Raw genomic sequence first — 25,430 nt, forward strand, 5'->3', positions numbered from 1 at the left:
TTTCTCACGATTTGTTAAAATACTAATTAAATTTTGAACATTTTCACATAGATTTATGGCAAATGAAATTTCATAGGAAAAAATTTTCATATTAGGTATGGTTAATTAATTTTTTAAGCATATTTACATTTAATAAAGGGTCCTTAATGCTAATATTCACAATTTTAAGTGTTTGATGACGTACTATCTGGTCAAAATAAAAATTTATTTATGACAAATTTTAGAAAAAAAAAAGTATTATCAACTAACGATAATCTCGCATCTAACAAGAAACCAAAAATTTAACTTACCCGATTTTTGGAGTTATTGAAATTGTTGTAGTCTAAAATATCTCTAACTAAATTTTCTGATAGGAAATCACTGTTGAAATTGTTGTAGACTAAAATATCTCACTTCGAATTGTCTGATAGGATAGTACTGTTTTTACCGCGCAAAATTTGGTCAGAATATTTTTGATATCGCTTTTGTAGTAAGAATTAAGAATTTGTAAAAAAATTATTCGGTCTGTTTGAAATTTTTATTGATGACGGAGTTGGGTGCGGTATCAATTCGATTAGATTTGTAGTCAAATCGGAACGTATCAATATCGGTTTTAAGGTGAGAATTTTTCAAATAACAGAAGTAATACAAAAATTGTTATTACAGTACAGTCTCCATAATTGAGATTCGATAAAAGTAATCATAAATCAATATTGTTCGGATACTGGATTTCTTCGCTTTTCTGAGATTGTACAATTTCAGGACATTTTGGATTATCGATTTATTGAACTATGGAGACTCTACTGTATAAGCAAAGTGGTAGGAAATTTTTAGTATTACATTCACAATGATATTTTTTGATTTTTCAATACCTTAGCTGTTATTAGTAAAATACAAATATTATCTAGACTGTTAATAGTGAAAAGGAATATTCATCATCAGTTAAGTTCTAGTGACATAAAGACTGAAATTTGTACACGATAGACGAGAAAAGATTATTTGCGATTTGTATAGGTATCTATCGTCCGATTTGACTCTAAACAAAATTTGATACAATTTGGATCTAAGAGAGCTTTTATAAAATTGATATGATCAAATCAACTTCGTAGCTTAAAAGATAACTTTTTTTTATAGGTATTAAGAAAAAAACTTTAAAATATTTAAAATTAATGAACCGACTAAATTTTGTAATAATATTAATCGATTTATATTTATGAAAACAAAATTAATTAAAAGTGATTAATAACTTTCCATAAAAATTAATTTTTTTTTATATATTTTTCTAAGAACTTTTTTACACATGTAATAATCTTATAAATATTCCATTTAATATTCAAATTTTATTATCCTCTTTGACAAACTGACTAACTAAGTATTTTTATTTTTAAAATTAAAATAAAAAATACATGGAAAAAATTTCCATATTCTCAAATTTACGTGCTAGTGCTCTCTAGGTAAGCAAAAACCAATTAGCTACGGACTCAAACCAATTGCAAATATCCTGAACACATACCTAATAAGGTGTATGTCTTGGATGGAAAATATAATTTTTGTAGGCAACTTTTATTATATACTAGTAAAACAAAAAAATAAAACATACACAATTAAATTTTGGACCGATATATCTGGAAATGGATTTAAAATCCTATCAATTATTTATTACTGCATGAATAATTAATCAATAGACAGGATTTTTTCCAATATCTCAAAAACTAATCATCCAATTATTAAATAAACCTGATATTTGTAATTTTTAAGTCTTATTCGCCAAAGACCAAAACTCATAACAAAATTTTTACCAAACTGATTGTTGAAAATAATTTATGAACTCCTCGGAGAATTTCAGCGTGCTTTTTCGTTATGTATGTATATAATTGATCAATTTTGTAATGAGTATTAAAAGTAAGACTCCAAAAATTCTGAAATAATACAAAAAGACTCAATCGAAACTTTAAAAGTGCAAAACATGGTTGATGAAAGGTCAAAAACGAGACTCAATTGAACAAGACTGAGATTATTTTTTCAGGACCAAGACTCAAATATGCAACACTAAGATTCGATTCTGCAAGACATCAAGACTTAGACTCAACCAAGATAAAGACCAGGGCTAAAACTAATAATGCAAGAGTAAAATCGAAATACAATCGTCCAGATCAATACCAAGACCAAGATAACTATGCCAAGACCGTAGTCCTTGATGTTAGTTTCGATCATCACTGTTTCTAAGATATCAACTTAAATCGCGTGCAAGGGGAGATATCTCTTGGAAAAATTTCTTCAATCCATACCATACCTCAGATTTCCGTGCTTTTGGATTAATTAATAACTAAAACAAAAAAAACAAAAAGTAAAATCTCAAGGGCTGAAGCAAGTGCAACCAAAGAAAGCAAAATATAAGACTGAGATAAATATGGGTTATTTATCTCAGCAAAAGTTCAGGAAATCTGGCTAGATGTATTGTTTGCGATATAAAATAAATTGTAAATAGCCCCAAACGCATTTTGATTAATATCTCCGGTTCTAAAAGAGTTAAAATAATTCAGGCTGCAGCAAAAGTTGTTCCGTGGCCTACTGTAACAACCTGTAAAACTTTCAAAACCTAAAAAATTCTGACCTTAAGAATTAACCACTTTTTTGAGGCCTAAATTTCAAAGGTAGCTCAGACATCGGGGTATTGACCAAACCTACAATGGGTAGTATTTTTAGGTTTTTAGGTTATATGGACCTAAATCAACAAGATCTATCTTGATTTTTTTTAATAATTGCATTTTTCTGCCTGTAAACTTAATTTTACCATTTTCCGGAAATGGTTAACTTTGGCACCGGAAGTGGTGATAGATAAAAAATCAAAATCGAGGTGAAAAAACATAAAAACCGCTACCTTTCCCGGTATACTCGAATAAAAATTTTTTTTTTTCACCTGGGGGATCAAACGTACCCAAAAATAACCCCTTTGAAATGTTCTTACAGTCATCCGCAATTTTTTTCGAAACGGTCCCAATTTTGACTCCCGTGAGACTGGCCTATTAAAGCTGGTTTTCTGTATAATCCATACTCTCCTTCTAGTATAAACTCTCAGAGCCTTTTTAGAAACGCTTTTGAAGCAGCTCTTAGTTATAATTTGGCCGTGATATTTATTTTAAGAAAACTTTCATCTGAATTAAAAGTATGAAGGATTGAACGACTAAAGTTAAAAACCAAATTTTTATAAAAACTGTTAAAATATTTATTCATAATTTCACAGATACATTTATTATATAAATACAGGCAAAATACTTAAAACTAAAAACATTATGACGAAAAAATATTAAATTAATAATAAAAGATCATTTTTAAATATCAAAACGATAATCGATGATTTTTTTTCCTTTTTTTTTGAATGTTTTTTTTGTAGCTTTTTCTTCATTGTTTTCAAGAGCGAATATTTTAACCGGTTTGAACTAAACATTGGTTTAATTTTTCAGCATAGGCACCAGTAATTTGTCCACCAACACATCCGTATCCACCTAATTTGTGGATTATTGCGTAATCCAAACAATCAATAGCACCATCTCCATTACAATCCTGAAATTAAAACAAACACAAAATGTTAAAAAAATTAATAATACAAAATATGCAAATCTCTGCAGTTGCTAATGACCCAGATGTTAAAAAGCGACCTTAAATAAAATAAATAAAAAATGAATAATAATATAATTATGGAAAATACAGAAGGGTAAAATTGTTATATCGTGTAGGCAATGGTATTACATGATTGTATGAAGCAATGCATACAATTTTAAATAAGTGATCATGTATAGATAGGCATCATTTGTTACATTCTCGTATTTGAAATGTGTTAATGTGTTATTTACATAAGATTTATGTTTGTAAATAAGTAAAAACTGCGTATTTAATTTATCTATTATTTGAATTTATGCTAATTTTTGTTAAAGTTTTTAAAGGTATTATTTTGTTTGTACACGTATAAAGCAATTTCATGTAATTTTTCAATAGATTTTTCGAGAGAAAGGACCTTGACCTTTTCAAAAAACTAATAAATATCACCAAATTTTTTATTTACACTTAAATTATTCATGAAGATTTCAGTAATGGAAAAGGTTTCTTTCTAGCTTATTCCACTCGCATAGATTAGTCAAAATAAATCTAAAGCATTTTGATTTTTGGATCCGGTCAGTAAATTTGTAATTTATTCAAGATTTAGTCTTGAAATTGACATAGCATAGTGGATGAAAAAGATTGATAATTCGATGAAAAATATAAATTTCTTCATAAAATCTCTTAATATTTTCTCAAATCACCTTTGCAAATCGATTCATGTATCCTTGTACGGAACGTGCAGCACAGTATGGTTCATTTACACAATTTGGATATGCATCTTGATCTTCAGGCCCTTGTCCATCTTGTGTAGGTTTACCAGAATCTGCCCAATATGCCCATGTTATACGGAATAATCCACATGTAGAACCGTCGCATTTGGCATTTGTATTACAATCGGAAATTGCTTGGCATATACAACCCAAGCATCGTTGGTCTAGTGGAACAACTTCTTGACCTAGAAATTAAAAAATTAGCAAATTTAGAAATGGAATTGTGATAATGTTTTACTTATTTTTTAATTTTTCTCATAAAATTTGCTACAGGAACGTATTAAGGGGGCAGTGATGGACAGCTGTCCTCCCCCCATGACTGAACTTTTCAAACAATTACCGTAGTAAGTATGCGTTTATGCATGCCTAAATATTGTTGTATTTCCCTCTCTCTGGAGCCAAAAAAAGGCTTTTGGGACCTTCCTTGGGCCAAAAGAAAGGCACGTCCATGTACACACATCGATAAAATGTATTTAGATTTTTAATGGGCGACCCTAGTTTTCCTTTTCTAACCGCTTAATAAGAAAAAGTAAAAGTGATAAACATTAGGCCACTAGCGTTTTTATCAGCTAATTAACCATCATCGATAAATGCGTGAATTTTCAATGAAGAATACTCTGTTTAACATTGAAAGTTGAATGATTTGCAATGGTAATCACTTCGGATAAAAACAGTCCATAAATCATAAAAATTTGTAGTTCAATCAGAAAAAGAAACAACACCTCATTAACAACAAAAATAGTTTTTAAATATATTTCTATCTTTATTTAATGAACTAGACATCAAAATAGATAAAATACACATTAAACAAAAACCGGATTTTGAAAAATTCTATTTAACAGCAAAGATAGATCCTGTTTGCAGATTATTACAACAAAAATATATTTATTTTTGCTGTTGGGTTTTAAAAAATTTTATAAACGTCATTAATTTATATTTTATCTGCTATAACAAAGTTAATATAACCAGTATTTTTAGTTCAATACCTGGCCGTAACGGCTGGGAGGAATTAACCGACCCAGAGTCTATATAATATTTTGTTAACAATAGGTCAATCAACTATAAAATTTAATTGAGATCAAGACTATGAAAGCTAGTCCAGATTTATAACTTATATCTCTGATAAATTTTAAATCGTTTTTTTCCACGAATATTTAAAATAAAATTGAACTGTCACCGAGGTAATTTTCATAGCTGAACATATTTCTTTATAAAAAATTCCTTTACTTTTCCACCCAAAATAACAGTTTTTGAAATTGATATAGATGCCGCTATGGTTAGAAATGCCATGTTTTAAATTGTTAGGCTAGGTTATATTGGCTATCCACGAAGGACACACTTAGGCTATAAAGCCCATTGTGATACCATATGTGTGTTTTACCACCTTTCCGCTGATAATTTCATTTATCAGCTCTTCAATTTGAGAGGCTGAGTGCACCTCTTTCATGCATATACCATGCACTACACCAGCCCAGCACAACTATATACTAATTGATTTTGTTGCAACAGCGGGAATCGAACCCGCTAACCTTAGCATACCGCGGGCGGAATTGGTTACGCATTAACCAACTGAGCTAATAGGGCGATTTTAAATTGTTAAAAAAATTCAATTCAAAAAATTCAAAAACAGCAATTACATTCTTATAAGAACGTTCCCAAGGAAGGGCCAAAAAATCACGTTTTCTTGGGATCACCTTTAAATCGTGTATAATGTGGGTATATGCATTCTTATTAAGTCTTTTATAAGCAGGTAAATTTTTTAATAGCCTTATTATTTTTAGCCCATACAAATCCCATATTGAAGCGTTTTTAAAGGGATGTTTTATTATGTCACAAGGGTAACTTTTTTTATAGGAATAATTTGGAAAACTAATATTCATTACTTTAAAACCTGACATATATTTTGCTATAAAGAAAATTATAACACCCCTTTTTTCCATAAAATACATATGAATCGCATTATTATATGTTATTTCTTCCAAAATTATTTCCTAAAAATCTTTAAGCATAAATCGAAAACTATGGTATATATTGAAAAAGTTTAATCTTCATTTTTGTCTAATTTTCCCAAGTTCTAACAAAATCTACTCTGAAAACTTGAAAAAAGAAGTCTCAAATAATTTCATACTCAGTAATTACATCACTTTGTCGGGAAAGTCCTTAAAGTTGGATGAAAACAAGTGTTTGTTGACATTTTAAATTATGTATATTTATTCTAAAAAGATTTCTATTAAAAAAAATAGCCAATTTCATTGTTTTCTTATTTTAAAAAGAATCGTTCTAATTAGAGAAAATAAATAATTAATTGGTACTCAAACATAATATATTTTAATAATGTGGCTAAGCTCATTAAATAGTCGCAGCTTTAAGGCTACGATTAAAGATTAAAATAAAAATCAGTGGGCGAAATTTTATAGTTTGAAATACGATCCTGGTTTTAGATTAAGGTTTTATTAGATACATTTTACAAAATTCTTCAAATTATTCATCAATCACAATATCACATATTTTAAACAAATTTCACAATTTATTAAATAATTAAAAATTAAATTTTTAAATAAATTATTTAAATTTTTATATATTAATTTCAATAATTTATTGAAAAATATAAATAATATTATGTAAATATTTGCGTCATTATTCTTTCGAACACAGTTTTTCTAATCATTTATGTAAATGGATAATAATAATCTGAGGAATTTATCCAAATTCCAAAAAAACCCAAAAATATAATCTGTGATAATTATGGTCAATTATTAATAAATTATCAATTTTGGAAAATATAATTAATGCATATCCGTGTTTATGATATGTGGATTTCCCTTAGATCCAATTTGGATAATAGGATTATAAAAATTATAAATTTGCTGCCCAAGGTTCTATGATTATCTAATCACTGTCCAATATTATCATTATTATTTTTCACGTTCTAAACCGGATACAATGCAGAAAAATAATAGTTTGCTTATATTGAGAAAAATTATAATGTGGCATACTATTCTGATAGTACTATTCTGAAAATTTATTTAAAATGTAATGCTAAATTAAAATCTCTGGTGAAAATAATACTTTTAGTGCAGTAAATACGTTGAAAATAACTCGGATTTAAAAAAAATTAGTCTGGTTTTTCAACAGGATATTTAGAAGAAAAATAGTAGTTTTTAAGTTAGAAAAAATTGGAAAAATGAAAAAGAATTGGGCTGAAAAAAAATGACACTGGATAAAATCAAGTCCGTTCGATACTCTGCGAGAAAAGACGATTTTATTGCGAAAATTTCGTGTTTTTCGCCTTTTATTTTCTCGGCTTGTATGCGTTTTCATGGTTTCATAATGCATCTATAAGATTAACAATTATGCAGAGGCTTTAGGGTACTTTATCTCTTAACGAAGAAAATGCTTTTTTTTAAATTATCGTCTCATGTTTCGCTATCAACTGCACACGGGCTTTTTCGAATCACCTGTTTTTACATTTTCAAAAATTGTGCGGAAACTTTATATTATTTTGCCACGAAATTTCTTTTACAAAAAGATTCCACTAAAAGCTATTATAATTTATTTATTATAATTTGAGACCAAAACCACCTTCCTGCAAGTTATACCGAAAAAATAAAAGGCGAAAAAAGCGATATTTTTGCGATTAAACCGTGATTTCATTTGAAACCGTGATCAGATTTGACTTTAACTAATCTCATTTTTTTCGTTTTTTTAACACCCTCTATTTTTTATTTTTTATCCAAATTATTTTTCCATTTTTTTTTTTACAAAAACCTTGTTTTTTGCACCTTTCCGATTTTTTAAACGACACTCAATTTTTTCGAAAATATGTTTTCTTAAAAAATACTATTTTTCTCCTAATTATCCCGTTAAAAAACCGGACAGGATAATTATTTTAAATTTTAAACTCTTTTTTTTATACAATATACTTTTATAATCCGATGATTCTCATTTATTAACTACGAAAAAATTTATATTTAGTATTTACCTAAGCGCTGTCGTCTTAAATTATTTCGCTAAACGATCTTCAATTTATTATTAATTTTGCGCGGATATAAAAACAATTTCCAAACAAATTATTTCAAAATATGAATTTATTTTATAAAAAAATAAATAATATTAATATTAATTAAATTAAAAATTCCAATCATGAATTTCTTGCATTAATCGAGGCGACAATTGCAATAATACATGATTTATGACAGGATGGATAATCAAGTTTCAATAAACTTTTTATTTTTTACATCTTGATAAAAGATATAATACCATTGAAGAAGTTCATTGGCTTATTTAAAAATTTTATATGGAGGTATAAAGATATATGGAATGTGACTTAAGTCATATTAATAAAAATACCTGTAGCACAAGGCACAACCCATTCTTTAAGAGACAATTTCGATCAACATATATGGTAATTATTTCCACTTAGCAATTTGCAATACCTTACTTAGTTCATATATGATAAATAAACAGATTTGTGCAATATGATTAAGAACAAACCGTAGTCGATATGATCTTTTGATTCCAGGCATATAACTTGCTGAAAAATTTAATATTTTTACGGTATAGACATCTCACAAGTTAAATTTACAAAATTTAAAAAAAAAACCACCGACAAATTTTTTGGATACGGAACTCTATCATTTTAAACATATCTAAGAACACTCTCCATTAAATTAACTTTCAAACAAAACCAAAAAAATCCAAATCGGTTCATCCGTTTAGGCGCTGCAATGCCACAGACAGACAGACACATACACACACACATAGCGATCAATCTTATAATACCCCTTTTTTTAGTTCGGGAGTTAAAAACGTTGGTAAGGTTAGGTTAGAGTGCCTGTCATGGGCTGGGGAGATACTTAAACCCTAGTCCGTTGTGATACCCAATAAGGAGTGTCCCATCGTTGAAAACAGCAGGAGTGCTTTAACGTCAACGGTCTTCAGATCTAATAGAGGCCTTTCGAAGCGATATAAGATCTCCAGAAAGCCTACGATTTACTCAGAAATCTTCTAGCATCACAAATATGTTCCTGCCTTCATCTAAGATTGGCCATTTCTTAGATATCCTCTTTAAAAAGCAGCTTTCAGTTCGCAAACGGAACTCTCGGGTACCTACTGATGTTTGATTCCGTCAGCTTTAGGCCATTTCTAGCAAGCTCATTGGCTTCACTATTTTCTGAAATGTCTCGGTGCCCATATCAAGCTTACACTCGTTTGTTCCGCCAGCTCATTTAAGGGCGTTCGACAGTCCTGTGCTATCTTTGAAGCTAGGTAGACTGAGCCACCTGAGCTGAATAGTGTTCAGTCTTATACATTCACATACCTTGTAAATAGCCATTACTTCTGCTTGATACACGTTACAGTGATTCGGTAGTCGACGAATGACAGTCGTTAATCTAGATTTTCAAAGTAATTTCCACAGCCTATCTTCCTCTCCAACTTAGATCCGACGGTATAAAATACTACACCTTTTGGCTTAATCAAGTTCTCATCCCAAACCTGTCTGGTATCTAGTCCCGAAGTTTGTGTTTTTCGACCAATTACAAAATAGTAAGTACTTTTGGTAGTTTTTGCCAACTGCTTATAGTTTTTGAGGCAAAAATTTTGAAAGTATCAAAATTTAAAACTCAATAAAAAGTTATTTCACTTGAAAGAAACGTAAAAATTCCATTTTTTTCAATTTTTATCATTAAAAAGCTAAAAGCAACTCTACAGCGACAGATTCCTTAACGGTAGTTTTTGTGTTAAAATCAATAAATTGCCCAAAGCTACCTAAATAAAATTTATTTTTTAACTAGGAAGAAAAAAGTTTACCACCATTTTTGTCTATAAAAAAGGCGTGGAATAACGTGTAACTGTTAATAATTTTTTTCGCAAAATTTATTTATGAGTAATTAATTTACCTTGAAATCGTGGTAATAGCTATAAATCTATTAAAAAGATTACTTTTTTTGGCTCATTGTTATTATAGAATCATTCATAAAAAATTTGATTTAAAAACGTCACTCGACTTCCATACACCTCACGGTCTTCAATAACTTTACAAGTAATAAATATATTATACACTTATACATGGGCATCACCAAGAGTGCGGAGAGGTAAGGGAAGCTGCCCCCCTCTAGAGATTTCCAAAAATGAGTCAAATTCCACTGATTTGACCAAAAATAGTAATATTCTAATCTACTGAATTCAAAATTTCATTTTCGTTGATCAAATCGCATATCAGATGAACTAATGGTAAAATAAATTTGAAAACACTACCAAATATTAATTAATGATGCGCTAGCCTGTTTAAACGTTGTTCAGCCAGTTTTATTGATTGAAAAGAAAACGCTTCAAGTTGATATATATCCAAATGCAAAAATAAAAATAAATTCGTACTAAAAAGCTATAATATGAATAGAATTGGAGTTTTAAAGTGTTTTTTTGCAGTATAAAAACAGTCGGTTCGATTTGAGGATCTTTTTGCATAAGATAATGGAGAAATATTTGTAAATATATGTAATCTTCCTCAAAAAATTATTAGATTGCTTTATCTAAATTCCAAAAAATCATTAATAATCAATTAAACAAAATGTACCATCTCTAAATCTGTCAAATGAAGTCACACACGTAAGAAAAAAGCAAAAATTCTGTTTGCGTTTGTAAGAAATTTTAGCAAAATGTCCATTTAAAATTATTTTTCTTATAATTCGTATTATGTATCTTTCAGGTTGCCCCCCTCTGCCCTATTGGCTAGCGACGCGCGACTTATAGGCACTGAACTTTGCATCGTCAAGTTTATCGATCATACAAATTACTTACTAATTAAAAATAGAATTAATCGATATAATTCCATAATAATCCTGCGCTAGGGAGACCCTAGAATGGTGCAATTAGTGACACCTCACCAGGAGGCAGTCATCCATCAGAGAACAGAAATCGCGACGAATTTTTAAATACAAATAAGTAACAACTATTGTGATTCTATATTGAGGTCAAGGCGCAAAGAAATTTGGCAAATTCACGATGTGGTTAAATCCCAAAATATATCTAAGTACTATATGCATATTGATGTAAAACTTAATTTTGCAGAAATTATGTTAATCATAATATTTATGATATAACAGTCTTTTTTTCTAATTATTAATTATTTTACGTTAAGGTATTTTTAATTTTTAATTTAAGTATTATACATAATGATTAAACCTAAGTACTAATTTCACTTTTTATTATTAAACAATACTTAGCATTATTTTATTGTTTATGTAATAATAATTAATAATTATTAAAATGGTATCCGTTTAAACAATTAATTATTTTACATTTATGAGATAATCTGTATAATTTTCTGCACTTAAAAATAATTTGTTACAAAAAACTCAATTTTTAAATTTTTTTAGGAATTCCCTTGAAATCTGGTTTTAAGAAAATGTTTTACACCTACGTCATAAATTGTTATTATTATATCCTGTGTATATGAAATATATATTAAGGTATAATAATTTTAGTCCCAAGTTTGTAACTCTTAGAATTATTGATGAAACGAACAAAATTTTGATATAGGTGTTTATATATTTATGTCTGTCTGAAGAAACGTGAAGAAAAGATTAAGATTTTAAAAATGCTACTTATGAAAAAACAAAAAACTTTAGTCTGAAACATTTTTTCGTAATCATTTAAATAATTTTTTTAAACTTATTTATAAAACAATACAACAATGATATTCAACACTATCCCTACAGGGTATTTAAACAATTAACTCTGTCAATTGTTTAATTTCACTTGTTTTAAATTTTAATTTTAATTTTTTGAAAGATTGCACGGATTTCTTTACGTTTTGTAATGGCCCAAATTATGACACACTCCAAGTAGAAAATGTCAGGAAATGAGCCAGAGTTAGGCTATTCGAACATCATAGTCTATTCAAACTTGAAATTTTTCTTTATATATTAAGGAATTGGAAATTTTCATAGTTTGTAACGTTGTAAAAAGTCAATAAAACAATAATTTATCTCTTGATCATTTTTTCTGTAAAATTAATACAGAAGAGTCTCGATAATCTGGACTCAATAAAAACCAGGAGGTTTTGGATTACTAGATTTGTTCGGATTACTAGAATTGTATAGAAAAATTCATTAATATATCAATAAACATATATTTATGTTTCCCTTATTATCTGTTCTAAATGGTCTACATTTTAAAACGACCATTAGCATTCCTATCGAATTTTTTCAATTTTTGAACATTCTGTATATTCGATGTTAAAAGAGAATAACTAAATGATAATATTTTCGAAAGCAGGGATTATAAAGGTTTTTTCGTAAACCTTATAATAAAAAAGTTTTCCATATGGATCCAACTTAAGTAGACACGCTGTATACAGACATACACCATTTTGAGATTAGATATTAAATTTTATGTATTTGTATCATTAAAAAAATAATTAATATCATTAATTGTCGACTGTTGATGTCAAAACTTGAGAAGTTGATGAAATGGACCATAAGTGTTGAATTCACATGAATTAAGAAGTAAAATTTACAAAATTTAAAAAACCTCCGATAAATTTTTCGGGTACGGAACTCTGAACTAGCTCTTGAAACATATCTAAGAACACTCTCCATTAAATTACCTTTTTTTCCTTAAAGCTTTTAAATATCATCGCTAATTATTTAGTTTTTTTGGGTACGTATCCCTAAACTCGCACTTGAAACATAGTTAAGAATACTCTCCATTAAATTATCTTTCAAACGAAACAAAAAAAATCAAAATTGGTTCATCCGTTTTGGCGCTACGATGCCACAGACAGACACATATAGCGATCAAACTTATATCACCCCCTTTTTTTCGGGGATTAAAAAACAGCTCAAATTTGATCAATTTTAAAAGAACTATATAAAAATACTCATCAAAATACCAAATTATTTCGAAATTTAATATCATCAACCTTAATAAGAAGGTAATTTGAACTTTTGTTATAAAAACCTTGTATTAATTTCGATAACCACAAAAGTATTATATTCATATTCCACCAGTAAACTAATTAATTTATTTCTTATTTAACATTAATGAGTAAGTCTAACACTTCATCATAAAAATTAATATACCATTTTTAATTACCTACATATCTAGGTATTGTAATTAATAACGCATCATGGATTTATTAGAATAAGAATTAATTATATTATGGTTTTGGCATTGAACTTTGATCAGAAGATGGCATTATAGATAGGATTGGGAGAAAACTGGTTTATTCCAAGAAAAGTTTTTACATCTATATACAAATAGCATCGTGCATGTATGTTTGAGTTTTTCTACTTAGAATTCAATGATGCTCTTTGGCAAAAAAGAAAATATCTCAAAAATATTTCAGAAGAACAAGTTAAGATTAATTAAGTAATAGCGTAATAAAAATCTATCAATTTGTTTTTAATTTTTGAGTTTCAAGTTCATTATTTCTTAGAACTTGTAAAATTCATAAAATTGTTAAATAAAAATATATAGGGAACATATGGGGTAATGAGAGAACGCGGGTAATGGGAGCGTGTCCAAAATGGACTTCCCTAATGCTCGTAATTATGTAAATAAAGTTCGAGTGTCTTTGTTTATGTTTGATAGAGCTAGCCTAAAGCGCACAATGACCTAGTTGCACACATTCGGTTGTACGAGACGATTGTTTGTTTTTTGCTACACTTTACGTCAATTATATTGCTAAATCTATCTAATTTAAGGTATGACAATAGAAATTTAGAAAGTTTACGAGATGTAATTTTGAAATTTTCAATTGAAGGTTTAGCGGGTAATGAGAGCTGTAGGACTCTGATTACCCCATCGCAGGATTTTTTGTTCCCCGTACCTATAATAATTTGAATTTTCGTGGAAATAGGAAAAAATATGACAGTATGTGCCAAGAGTGCTTCAGGAATGTTCGTCGTACTTATTTTTATTTTTCCACTCCAACGCCACTCGCCTCAGTTTGAAAAAGATGGACCGCCGGGAGCTATCTACATCTACACCTGCTCCCATAATGATTGGACAAACGAAATCATTTTGTCACCAAATTTTCCTTTTATTTGAGACTGACTGAAATTAAAGATGAGACTACTCTAGACTGATTACAATTTTAATGGCTCCCATTCGTTTAATGAGACATTTATTGGCTCCAATTTCCCGAACGTTCAGGTAATTGGAGCGAAAGAAAAACACAATCCAGAATTTTTTTAATTTTCGCCAAATGTTACTTTGGCTTAAGATTTTTCTATGATGATCTGGTAACCAGATAAGTATAACTTACGTTCATGCCAAATAAAAATTTAAATTATAGAAATTATGAGTTTTATATTAACAATATTCCTTAGATGGTACCAATTACCCCACGCTCCCTTATACACACATTCATCAAAAAAGCACTTTGAAAATGTACTGTAAAGATTGTTGTCCTCTGAATATTTCCGAGCCAGGTAATGAAAAAGTAGTGTCTCCGGCAGATACATCTACTGTGAGGTTTCCCTTCTATATCCTCTTTGTGTCCTTTTTATAATCTTTGAATATTGAAAGTTCCAAGGCTTGCTGGTTCATTTTTATTAAAATTTTCCCTTTTAAACCCGCTAAACTAAAAAAAGGGTGTTACAAGTTTTTTTTAGGTAAGTATTATACCAATGGAAAGTATGAATTTAGATACTGTGGGCATAAAAATCTCAAAACTTTTTGGCTTAAAGGCTCTGAATGTCCAAGTATGAGGCCTGAAAATGGCAATGGGAGTTTTCATCATTCATTCTACACAATATTATCAAATGAATACCAAAGGACCCAGAAAAAATATTGAAATAATGTCTGCAAATGATCGAGTAAGATTAGAAACCCGACAATTGAATTATGGAATTTTTCAATTTGTTATCCGCATATATAATGCTTGATAATTTTTGCTTCGTTCTACTAAAGATTGAAATAGTTTTCATGTCTCCGAGACAGAAGCGAAAAAGTCTCCAAAACACAATAGAGACAATAGTCTAGAAAGATTGATTATACATTTTGAAATATTTAAAAATGACAACAAATTATATTGTATCTCACTCTAGTACCTTGGGTGGTTCCTACCTTTTATGTCTCTATATTTGGACAGTAAGCGATTTATTTAAAGATTAATTCGTAATCAAAACATCAAGTAATGAAGTCATTTCAAGTAGTTTTTTTTTATTGAAATATATCTTTTGATATTTTTTTAAAAATTTATGTAAATGAAGTCACAATATTCAATTGTTTTCTTTCATCATAATATTATGATATCAGAAGGTTATTTTTGACAATAAGTTGTTTTGCGACCTACACGTATTTTTGCAAAGAAAAAAAAATGTTAATTTTTTCAAAAATATTTCTTTGTCTATTTTAAATTCTTGGTAATTTATTATATATTCTAAATGATTTATTTATATCAAATAATTATACTGATTAGTATTAAAAATTCTAATTGTGTATGCAGTTTATCGCACCAAGGTTTTGTCTGACTCATTTTTGAGCTCCTTTAATTACTCAATCGAGACTGAATATTTAATAAACTTAGAAATAATCTTAAATTTAAATTTAATATGACATCAGTTATCTGTTTGTAAATAAAAAACTTGCAGATATCCCTCTTTCAATGGGAAAATATTTTCGAAATTCGCGCTAAATCATCATGTTTTTTGACGTCACGGCATCGATCATTCAAAAGCATTATATTATTCGTCTAAAAATTATACATTTGTATAAAACTAGCACATTTACTGTGATTTATGGTGCACACTGTATTAATTTCTTACTTATTCCCTTAAGTTTTTTTTATAATATCCTACAAATATAACCTAGGCAAAAATAATGAAAATTATTGGTTGATTAGTAGGAAAATCAAAGAAATATTTTGTTCAATTAATTAGAAATTAGTTTAATAAATATTATCATGTCAAAGTTGCTTGAACATAGCCTTCAACTGATCAATTAAAAACAATTCATCCATAATTACATAAAATTATAAACAATTTTTTCTCAATGGAAATAAAACGTTTTAATATAATTCAGTTTGGAAAAACCATACATTTTTTAAGGGTTTTATTTCATTTATAAATAATTATTGTGCATATCTATACGCAAGACCCTAAAGTGCCTCCAAACCAGACGCTATCATAACCAGGCGCTACATAAACAATTAAAGCGCTAATGTGTTTGCACACCAAAGAACTGAGGAGTTTAATTACGAATCATAATACATTCTACATTGCAAATTTAAGAAGGTTTAGATAATATGTAGAAAACCTTTCGATTTGGAGGGCACCCCAATTTAGTGGGGGATAGCTAGAATATCAAAATAAATGAATATCGCTTCAAAGAAGTTAGTTTCATTTTTATCTTAGAAAAAAAACTAGAAAATATTTAAGTAATGAAACATTTGTATTAAATCGTTAGAAGAAAGCAGATATTTTAAAAACAGATTACCTATTTGCCGGTCGAACTTAACGTGATACAAATAGGATTTACGTGATTCGCTTACATCTGTGTAAAAGAGAATTAGTGTGATAGAAAAATAAATTTTTCAAAGGAACCTAATTTTCGTGAACCGTCATTTCCATGAAATTTGAATGACTCTAAATTCAGAAGAACGCAGGTTCGGCTAAGATAACTGTTACTGAGGCTCTATGTGGTGCCTGTCAGCAAAAATTTGTTCATTCACCTTTTTTATTTTATCCTTTCTCCAAAATCCACGATGCTACCCTTTGTCTATAATTGGGAACCTCAGAAAAGACTTGTTCCTTTCCCACTTTTTTTTAGACGCTGTAATCCTGGTATCCTTTTGTCAACTATTGACCTCTTTAACATAAATTTTGCTGATCCTAAATCTACAGTTTTGCTTTATTCTTACAAAAAAGCTCGTACCTAAAATGCTTCGCTATAGTCATGAGCCTATTCGGCCTAATGGTAAATACAACGCTACTGATGCGTGTTATATGCTTCAATATTCTTTTCTATATATATAAAAGAAGAAACTGACTGACTGACTGACTGATCAATCAATGCACAGATGAAACCGCTGGGTCTAGAAGCATGAAATTTTGCACAGATGTTCCTTAAATCACGTAAGTGTACACTAATTTTTGGAAATTCTTCCTTAAAGGCTTAAAATGAGGGTTGAAATTATGTATGAAATTTGGTCAAGTTAGAAATGTAACAATTATTTGAAGTTAGAAATGCAAAAGTCATTTTTTTAACCCAACGAAGCTAGTGGGAAATTGCTAGTTATTATTAAAAACTCCTATGAGCATTTTTTAACTTATATAACTTCATTTTCCACCCAAAATTAAAAATTTTTAATATACAAGGTTTTGTGTAGATATAGACTACTTCCTTATTTTTTTGAAGTTGAAACACGCGATAAGCAGATTAAAAAATTTTTTAATAGCATCTTTGATCTAATAGTTCACATATGATAATATTTTAGAATTTTTCCATGGAAATTAGCTGTCCTCATATTTGAAAGTCAAATGAAATACAAGCTTTCAGTAGATATGACCCTTAGACACCAGACCAAGAATTCCTTGTTTAAGTAAATTATTGATTGTATTCATTGATAATTCTTTATTTCTTAGCTATAATATTTCAATGAATTTGACTGAAAAACCCATCATCTGTCAAAATTTAAAACCCATGCTTTTGTTTTAGATTTTCAGGGTGAACACAATAATTGCATCATCAAGAATAAAAATTTCAGTTTGAAGACAGACGAACGTTGAAGAAGACAGCCGGGTTTCTTATGAACGTTCTATAAAATAAGGAGGCAAAAACATTATTTGAAACACTTTTCAATTTCTTCATTTTTCAATGCAAAGCATTTATTTACAAAGCAAGACTTTACAAAGAAGGCGGGATGGCTAGAGTTGGAAAAACCGCTAATCAGAGCCTGGTTTTAAAATTTTATGGAGTCAATCTACTACTTCCATATCATTTTTTCCTTTGAAATATTTTGGTTTTAATTTTTCCAGATATAGCCCTTCGATATATAAGAGGCTTTTTTTAATAAAAAGTTGAAGCTATTCGTAGATTGACACTTTTCCCAGCCTTCACAAGACAGTAGAAAAACAGTAAATACGCAGAAACGTATTGTATGCAATAGTTTACTTGTTTGTCACCGTTATTTACCTTAAAAACACTTAAAACGAATACTAACCTAACGTTGTTGCAACAATAAACGCCACAACAAACAAACTTGTCGATAAGAAATTCATTGTTTATGGTTAACACTAAACACACTTCACTTCAAAATTAATATAAATAAAAGAGATAATAAAAGACCCGTGCTATAATAAAGACTTGTTACGGTCAACAAGACCTTTCAAACATACAAAAATAAAAATAAATTTCTTTTACCTCGCGCAGTATACAACTTTTATTTATATATAAAAATAGTTTTAAAAAAATTGTTATCTATGTACAATCTATATTTCTTGTTTTATTCCATTAGTATGAATTGTATTTATTTATCTCTTTTTATATCTATTATTGGAATATCCTTCCACTTTTGGATAAGTCACCATCATACCATGCCGCTGCGCTGCTATGGAGTATAATGTACACAAACACTTGTTTATTGGTAATTTTCCTCATCAATGAAAATTAGCTATTGGTTTTGTATCGAACCACGCAGCACTTATAGCGATAGCATCTAAAAAAACCAGATTAAAGGTGGTGTTAAGTTCTAGGGAAGCGTATACCTTGGAACTGGCAAAGTCACACACTGGTGGATTCCTGGACACAGTTTTGTGAAAGGAAACTCTAAGGCAGAGGAACTAACAAGACAATCAGGCGGACAAAGACTGCGCAGAGGCTATATACTCACCACTTCCACCGATCAACGCGTTAAACAAGGCAATAGACGAAATTATCTCAGAAAAACACAAGAACACATGAGAAAACCGTGTAAAATGCCTTATAGCCCGAACATTTTGTCATGTAATAGATCGAGATAAAACTACTAAACTATGGGGTTATAGCTCATAACATAAAAAAGATTTTTTTCGTTGTAATAACAGGAACCTGGCCATTGGGAATTTAGGAGTGAACTGTAGGTAGTACGTCGAGGTAGACGGAAGCATTGAATACTTGCTTTTGACCTACAAAACGCTGGAAAATGAACGCTACGTCATAGTCAGATGCAATTTTTTTGCACTGGGATGCAGGAATCTGGGAGAAGCAGCAAATATAGAGTCTAAAAATATAATGATCTTTGCATTAAGCTGGAAAAATTTAAAGCGAAAGGATTAACAAATACATTTAGTGATAATTAGGGTAGCACAATGGACCGCAGGTCTCCAAGTGAAAGTTGGTACCTAAACCTAAAATGACCATAGTTAAAATTTATAAATATATGAACACATTCAAACCAGGGCCGGATTAAACATTTGAGAGACCCTGGGCCGAAAACCATAGAGGTCCCATGTAATTGTAGAAATTTCTTTAATTATTTTAACTATCTGATTTTTACAGTAAATTTTACTTTGTATTTATTAGAAGCAACCTGAGTTAAGTAGTTTCAGAGATCTAAAATTGAAGATCGCATGCTCTCTTATTCCATCAGCCATTTTCCATCAGAACCGGGGGTCTGAAATCATTAAACCAGCAAAATTGAATCTTATGAAAGCGGTGCTAAAAGGGTACTGAAAAGAAAGGGAATGCAGTTAAAATGATTTTATTAACAGTAATAATAGTGAAATTTTTGTAATAAGTAAAGTTGTGGAAGATGGAATTCACTTAGTTCATGCAGCTTCTGCTTGACGAATTTTTGTTTGTATTTCTCGTTTATTTAAGACATGCAAACTATTACTGCATATTTTCTAAAGGCTGATTCACATATATAATGATGAAATTCTTATTAAAAATGAATTCACTAGAAGTTATTCATTTGTTTTTGTTAAGGTCCTTATTGGGACATCATGATCCATAGAATATTTCTAATAAAAAAAATATTTTTTGGTTAATTATGAAAATATTTATTTATTTTGTAAACTTTATATTTACTTCATTGTAAGTAAAGGTGCCTTCAAGGCTTTGTGTTACTATCGGAAGTAAACTATGAGAATGTAAAGTATTTAAACAATTAACCTTTTAAATATTTGATACTTTTAGAAAATATTAAATGTAAAGATATACTCCAATCATCTTAGGGTTTCACCTTGGAACCTAACGGAATGAACTGAATTTTGGTACAATCCTTTATTTTGATATAACAAATGTCGTCTCAAAAGTCACATATAGTCACGTGTGAGTGTCCTTAGATATTCAAGGTCAAAGGTCGTAAAAATCAGTTTTTTGATAATATCTCGTTTCCTTTGCATTCAATCGTATTTACACGTATTTTCAAAGTTATACCTAGAGGATAAAAAAACAAAAAAAATTCAGACCAAATTTGTAGACATTTTTATCCTCTACAACTTTTATAAAAAATGTTAATACGATTGAAAGCAAAGAAAAGGAGATATTCCCAAAAAAACTAATTTTCACGATCTTTGATCTTGAATATCTAAGGACGCGTTCACGTGACAATATGTGACATTTGAGACAACATTTTTATTATCAAAATAAACGTTTGCACAAAAATTCAGCTTATTCCGTTGGATTCCGTGGTTGACCATTTTTTTGACTAAGATAATCGAGTTAATATAAAACTATGTTTTACTATCGAAAATTAAGAAAGTATTTTTTACATTTACTCTTAGAACTACGTAAATTATTTTAAGAAAAGGCTGTTTCATGGAACGAATATTTGGTATTCACAAAGCATAATATTTTATAATTCGAAAATCAAAGTTGCCAACTAGAGAAAGAACTTGATTCTTGATTTTAAACTTGATTCTTGATTATTATTGACCTTAATCTTGATTTTATTAAACTTACTCGTTGTAGACCTTCTTTTAGAGAAATTACTAGAAATTATGTAATAAAATAAAATCAGAAAATATTTTGCGTTTGAAAGCATCATTTTGTAAAAAATTTAACGCCTAGTTATTTTATATTTATTGAAATTTCGTGTGAATCACAAAATATATCTCATTATACACGAGTTATAATACCATTTAATCAAAAGAATTTTTCTTTTAATTGAGAGAAATTTAAGAGAAAATGATATGTAATAAAATTATAATCTGTAACAATTACTGTTTTTATTGATATTTTTATAAATTTACTAGAGTGATACCCACCCGCTTCGCTGGGCTTAAACGTAAAGATTGATAAAAATTGCTCTCGCTTATTATATAACACTCGAAATAATGGTAAGAATTGTTTTACACAGGTAAAATATATATATATATAATATATATATATATAGCGAATGGTTTTTAATGAAACTGTCATACTTCAGAATAACACATGAGATATAATTTATAAACATATATTAATAAAAAATAAAAAATTTAAAAATTAAATTAATTTGACATTATATAAAATATCTCATGTGTTATTCTGAAGTGTGCGCTATACTGTACAGTTTCATTAAAAACCATTCGCTAGTTTTATCGTGAAAGCGTAACAAACAAACAAACAAACAAACATGCTTACTTTTGCATTTAAATATATATAGAGATTGTTTACAAAGCATATCTATAGCAGGGCCGCAATCAAAGTGTTTTCAGTCTTAGTTACTGCTAGTCTATCGAGTATTGGATTAATATTTGGTTTGATAGACCGGTCCTTAGTTCAAATTGGGATTGTTTTTTTTCCGAATATGGGACGTATAAAATCATTGAAAAACAAAAATACTTATCTTGATTGAAATACATTTAAAATGTTATATAAGAAAATTGTTTATAAACATTAAACCATACGTTTGATTGACAAAAAAACTAATGGAAATCGATAAAATCCGGACCCGTCAAAAATTGACAAGAATTGGGCCTTATAGCTTGTAATTTAATCAAAGTCACGCATATAGCATCTAAGATTGTAACAGATTAGAGTGCCTCATTTTCTCAGTACTTCCTCAGAAAAGACTGAAAAATATTTCGTTATTCAAAGTATTCTCTGCAAAGATATAATTTTAAATACGACCATGGACGCCGCAAGTATTACATTCAGAGAAGCGCATCTGCATCTAAAACAATCGACTTTTTTTTAACTTCCGATGCCGAAAAAGTAGTTTCTAAGCACCTCTAGAAATACTTATATCTTCAAATATAAGCCCTTAAAATAAATAAGAAGTTTTTCCTCATCAAAGTTTTCCATTTTTAGTTTAAGTCCCATAAAAAAAATCCATATTTTGCCTTTAATTGAATATAGAGCAATCTTAAGGCATATTTTGTGGGAAATTATACGCTCTAAAAAAGAGGTCTTTAGGGTTTTTCCATTACAATCTCACCATTTAAAATATTTGAACAATTTAAAAGACAAAATTCAAAGAATTGTGGGAATTTTTTTATTCTTAATTTTATGAATGGTTAATTAATAAAACTCATAAAATCATTTAATCAAACTCATAAAATTTGTTGAAAATTAGCTGATCTACAAAAATGGCCTCATTTGCTTTATAGATTACTGTAATTGTTTAAAAAATGTTCGTAACCAAAGATCAAAGTATATCGTTCTTCGAAGTGTTTAATATTTATCTTAGAAAATATGATTTTAGAAGCCCGTTTATGGATATATGTATATAGCAATTTTGTCCATTTTTATAATATTAAAAAAATAATTTTCAAAGAAATATCTAAAACAATATCTTGAAGCGAAATATGTAAATAATGTATAAATCTCTGCGGTCGCTAATGACCTAGTTGTTAAAAAGCGACCTTTAAAAAAAATTTTTTTTAAAGTTTTAATTCCAACGATGACTAAAACAAAATTCTTTTTTTTTCTTTGTAAGTCCACCCCCTTGCACCCGATGGTGCCCATGAATACGAACCTGTTGTACAAAATAATAATAATAATATGTATATTTCATACTATTTTCTAAATAGTTTATTTATAAATAATAGTTATGATACTTTTATGTAATAAATGTTGCCTACATTGCCTATAACTATTTAGCTCTTCATTATTCAAGATTATGATCGTTATAATACAAATGTTATTACTTGTATGTAATACACATTGCCTATACTATAAATGTATAGAAATTTAATTACATTAAAATAGTAGAGTTTATTTTTGGTCATAAAACATCAATAATATAATTAGTTATACAAATATGATTAAAACCATATGACTAATAATAATAATAATAAATATTATATACCCGATTTGAATTATTCATTAAAATAATTACAAAAATAAACCCTTATTACATCATTTTACAAGATAGGATGTCCCATAGCTCAATGTACATGGCTCGAGTACGTATTTCTTGGATAATTTTAATTCGAAAATACCTTCCATTTTCATCTTTTTTTTCAAAGAGCTAATTTTTCAATTATTAGAAAGTCCAAAGCAGTTCTTTAAAACAGCGAGATTACATTCTTAATAAAAAAAATTTCTAATTTGTGTTTATAATCAAGTAGTTGAAAAATTATTATAGTATCAATAAATACATAATTGCATTATTTATTAACGTTTTGTATGTAATTTAATTAATATGCTCCATATTTTTTATATCTTCATTTTATAGCCATAATTCTTTAATTATTGACTTTCAAAAATGTCCTTTGAAAACAACATTTACAGCTTAAAATCGTTCAAAAATATTTATTGATGTCCCATATCATATAATTTTTTATAGCACTATTTTCCTCCAAAACTTGCATTACCTTTCTAAATTTTATGATTTCGCCTGGGCAACAAACATTGCGTACGCTAATCTTCTTTCCTTACTTGATTTAAAAAGTATTGTTTCTTACCCCGATTACATAAATCAATTATCATTTTTTTGCAATTGACAACTGGCATAAAGGCGTGGCTTAATAAACATGTCTGACTTTAGGTTGCAAATTTAAAAACAGTACAAACATTTTATATTATTATATTATTTACAACTTTTTTGATACTTTGACTAATTTTTCCTTGACGTTGTGCACCATTTAGTTTTGATTTTGTGTCAGCTTTACTATTTTGTAAGTTACACGAAGTTTGACGATTTTTTTAACAATTTTCGTAATTTAACATCTATAAAATAATATTTTAAAAAATGGATGAAATCATTTTCCTTTGAACTAAAAAGTAGAATTTTTTTAATTTTTTAATTAAAAAAGACGCCCAACAGTTATAATTACAATTACAACAATTAAGAGATAAATTTTTGATTACAAAAAAAATATTAATTTTTGTTTGTAGTGTATTTACTTACTTGAAAATATATAATCACTTTCATTAAATTCTCATATTGAAAAATTTTATGCTATGCTTTCCATGCTTTTAATGTATCTAATTTTTCAACACTACCAAATATATTTTCAGCTTGCACAACATTAGTCATCAGATTTGGGAAGACTATGAAAAATAAAATCTAAATTTTTAGGAGCCTTACTACGGCAAAACTTTGCAGCACAGATGTATCTAGCTGTAGAATGAGTTCCAGCAGCCTAGCGGACTATTTTCATTTTAACTCGATAATAATTACCCAATTGTTTTTATTTATAATTATAGAAAGAATCCTATGTATTGACAGCATCCCATGCAACTTTATTATAGTTATAATTTTAACCACCAAACGGCATGATCAAAATAGTCATGCATGTGATGACACCCTATTAGAAATTTTTTTTTAATTATTAATATATTCATAAAATACTAATAGCTTTATTATAGTTTAAAATATTATCAAGATTCAATTAAAAGATATCTAAATTTGAATTTACGATAAACATAATATCCGTGGAGTTTAATTATGGCTAACTGATTTTTGATATTTTACTCAGGATATCATTCTGATCCCGAAGTTTTTCCTTATTGTGTCAATATTTTTTGATTCCCTTCATACAAATTTTGAGGGGAACTTTAAATAAAAGTGATACCGTTAAACATATTTTAAATATAAGCATATATTTTGTAAACACAAATTATTTTATTAAATGATAAATTAAATACATTTTATCGTTAATAATAAATGATAAAATTTATCACACATCCTTTGTCATCCATTTTAAGTTGTTTGCA

General features: G+C 28.6%; 1 protein-coding gene across 1 annotated transcript; it reads right to left on the minus strand.

Moving 5' to 3' along the window:
- Positions 1 to 3,324: 3,324 nt before the first annotated feature.
- Positions 3,325 to 18,718, minus strand: LOC123300028 (lysozyme-like). The gene is made up of 3 exons (XM_044882485.1): positions 18,523 to 18,718; positions 4,281 to 4,534; positions 3,325 to 3,543 (listed from the first exon to the last, which is right to left on the minus strand). The coding sequence occupies exons 1-3, from the start codon at positions 18,578 to 18,580 to the stop codon at positions 3,406 to 3,408; spliced, it is 450 nt and encodes a 149-aa protein (XP_044738420.1). The 5' UTR covers positions 18,581 to 18,718; the 3' UTR covers positions 3,325 to 3,405.
- Between the last annotated feature and the right edge of the window lie 6,712 nt (positions 18,719 to 25,430).

Source organism: Chrysoperla carnea, chromosome 5, assembly GCF_905475395.1.
Source record: "Chrysoperla carnea chromosome 5, inChrCarn1.1, whole genome shotgun sequence".
Lineage (NCBI taxonomy): Eukaryota > Metazoa > Arthropoda > Insecta > Neuroptera > Chrysopidae > Chrysoperla > Chrysoperla carnea.

Bases quoted from the DNA above. Each gene is read 5' to 3' on its own strand.
- LOC123300028 (XM_044882485.1), bottom strand. From the start codon at position 18,580: ATGAATTTCTTATCGACAAGTTTGTTTGTTGTGGCGTTTATTGTTGCA. The intron at 4,535-18,522 runs GTTAGTATTCGT...TTTAATTTCTAG, and splicing joins TATTGTTGCAACAACGTTAG to GTCAAGAAGTTGTTCCACTA. The intron at 3,544-4,280 runs GTGATTTGAGAA...TTTTAATTTCAG, and splicing joins ACATGAATCGATTTGCAAAG to GATTGTAATGGAGATGGTGC.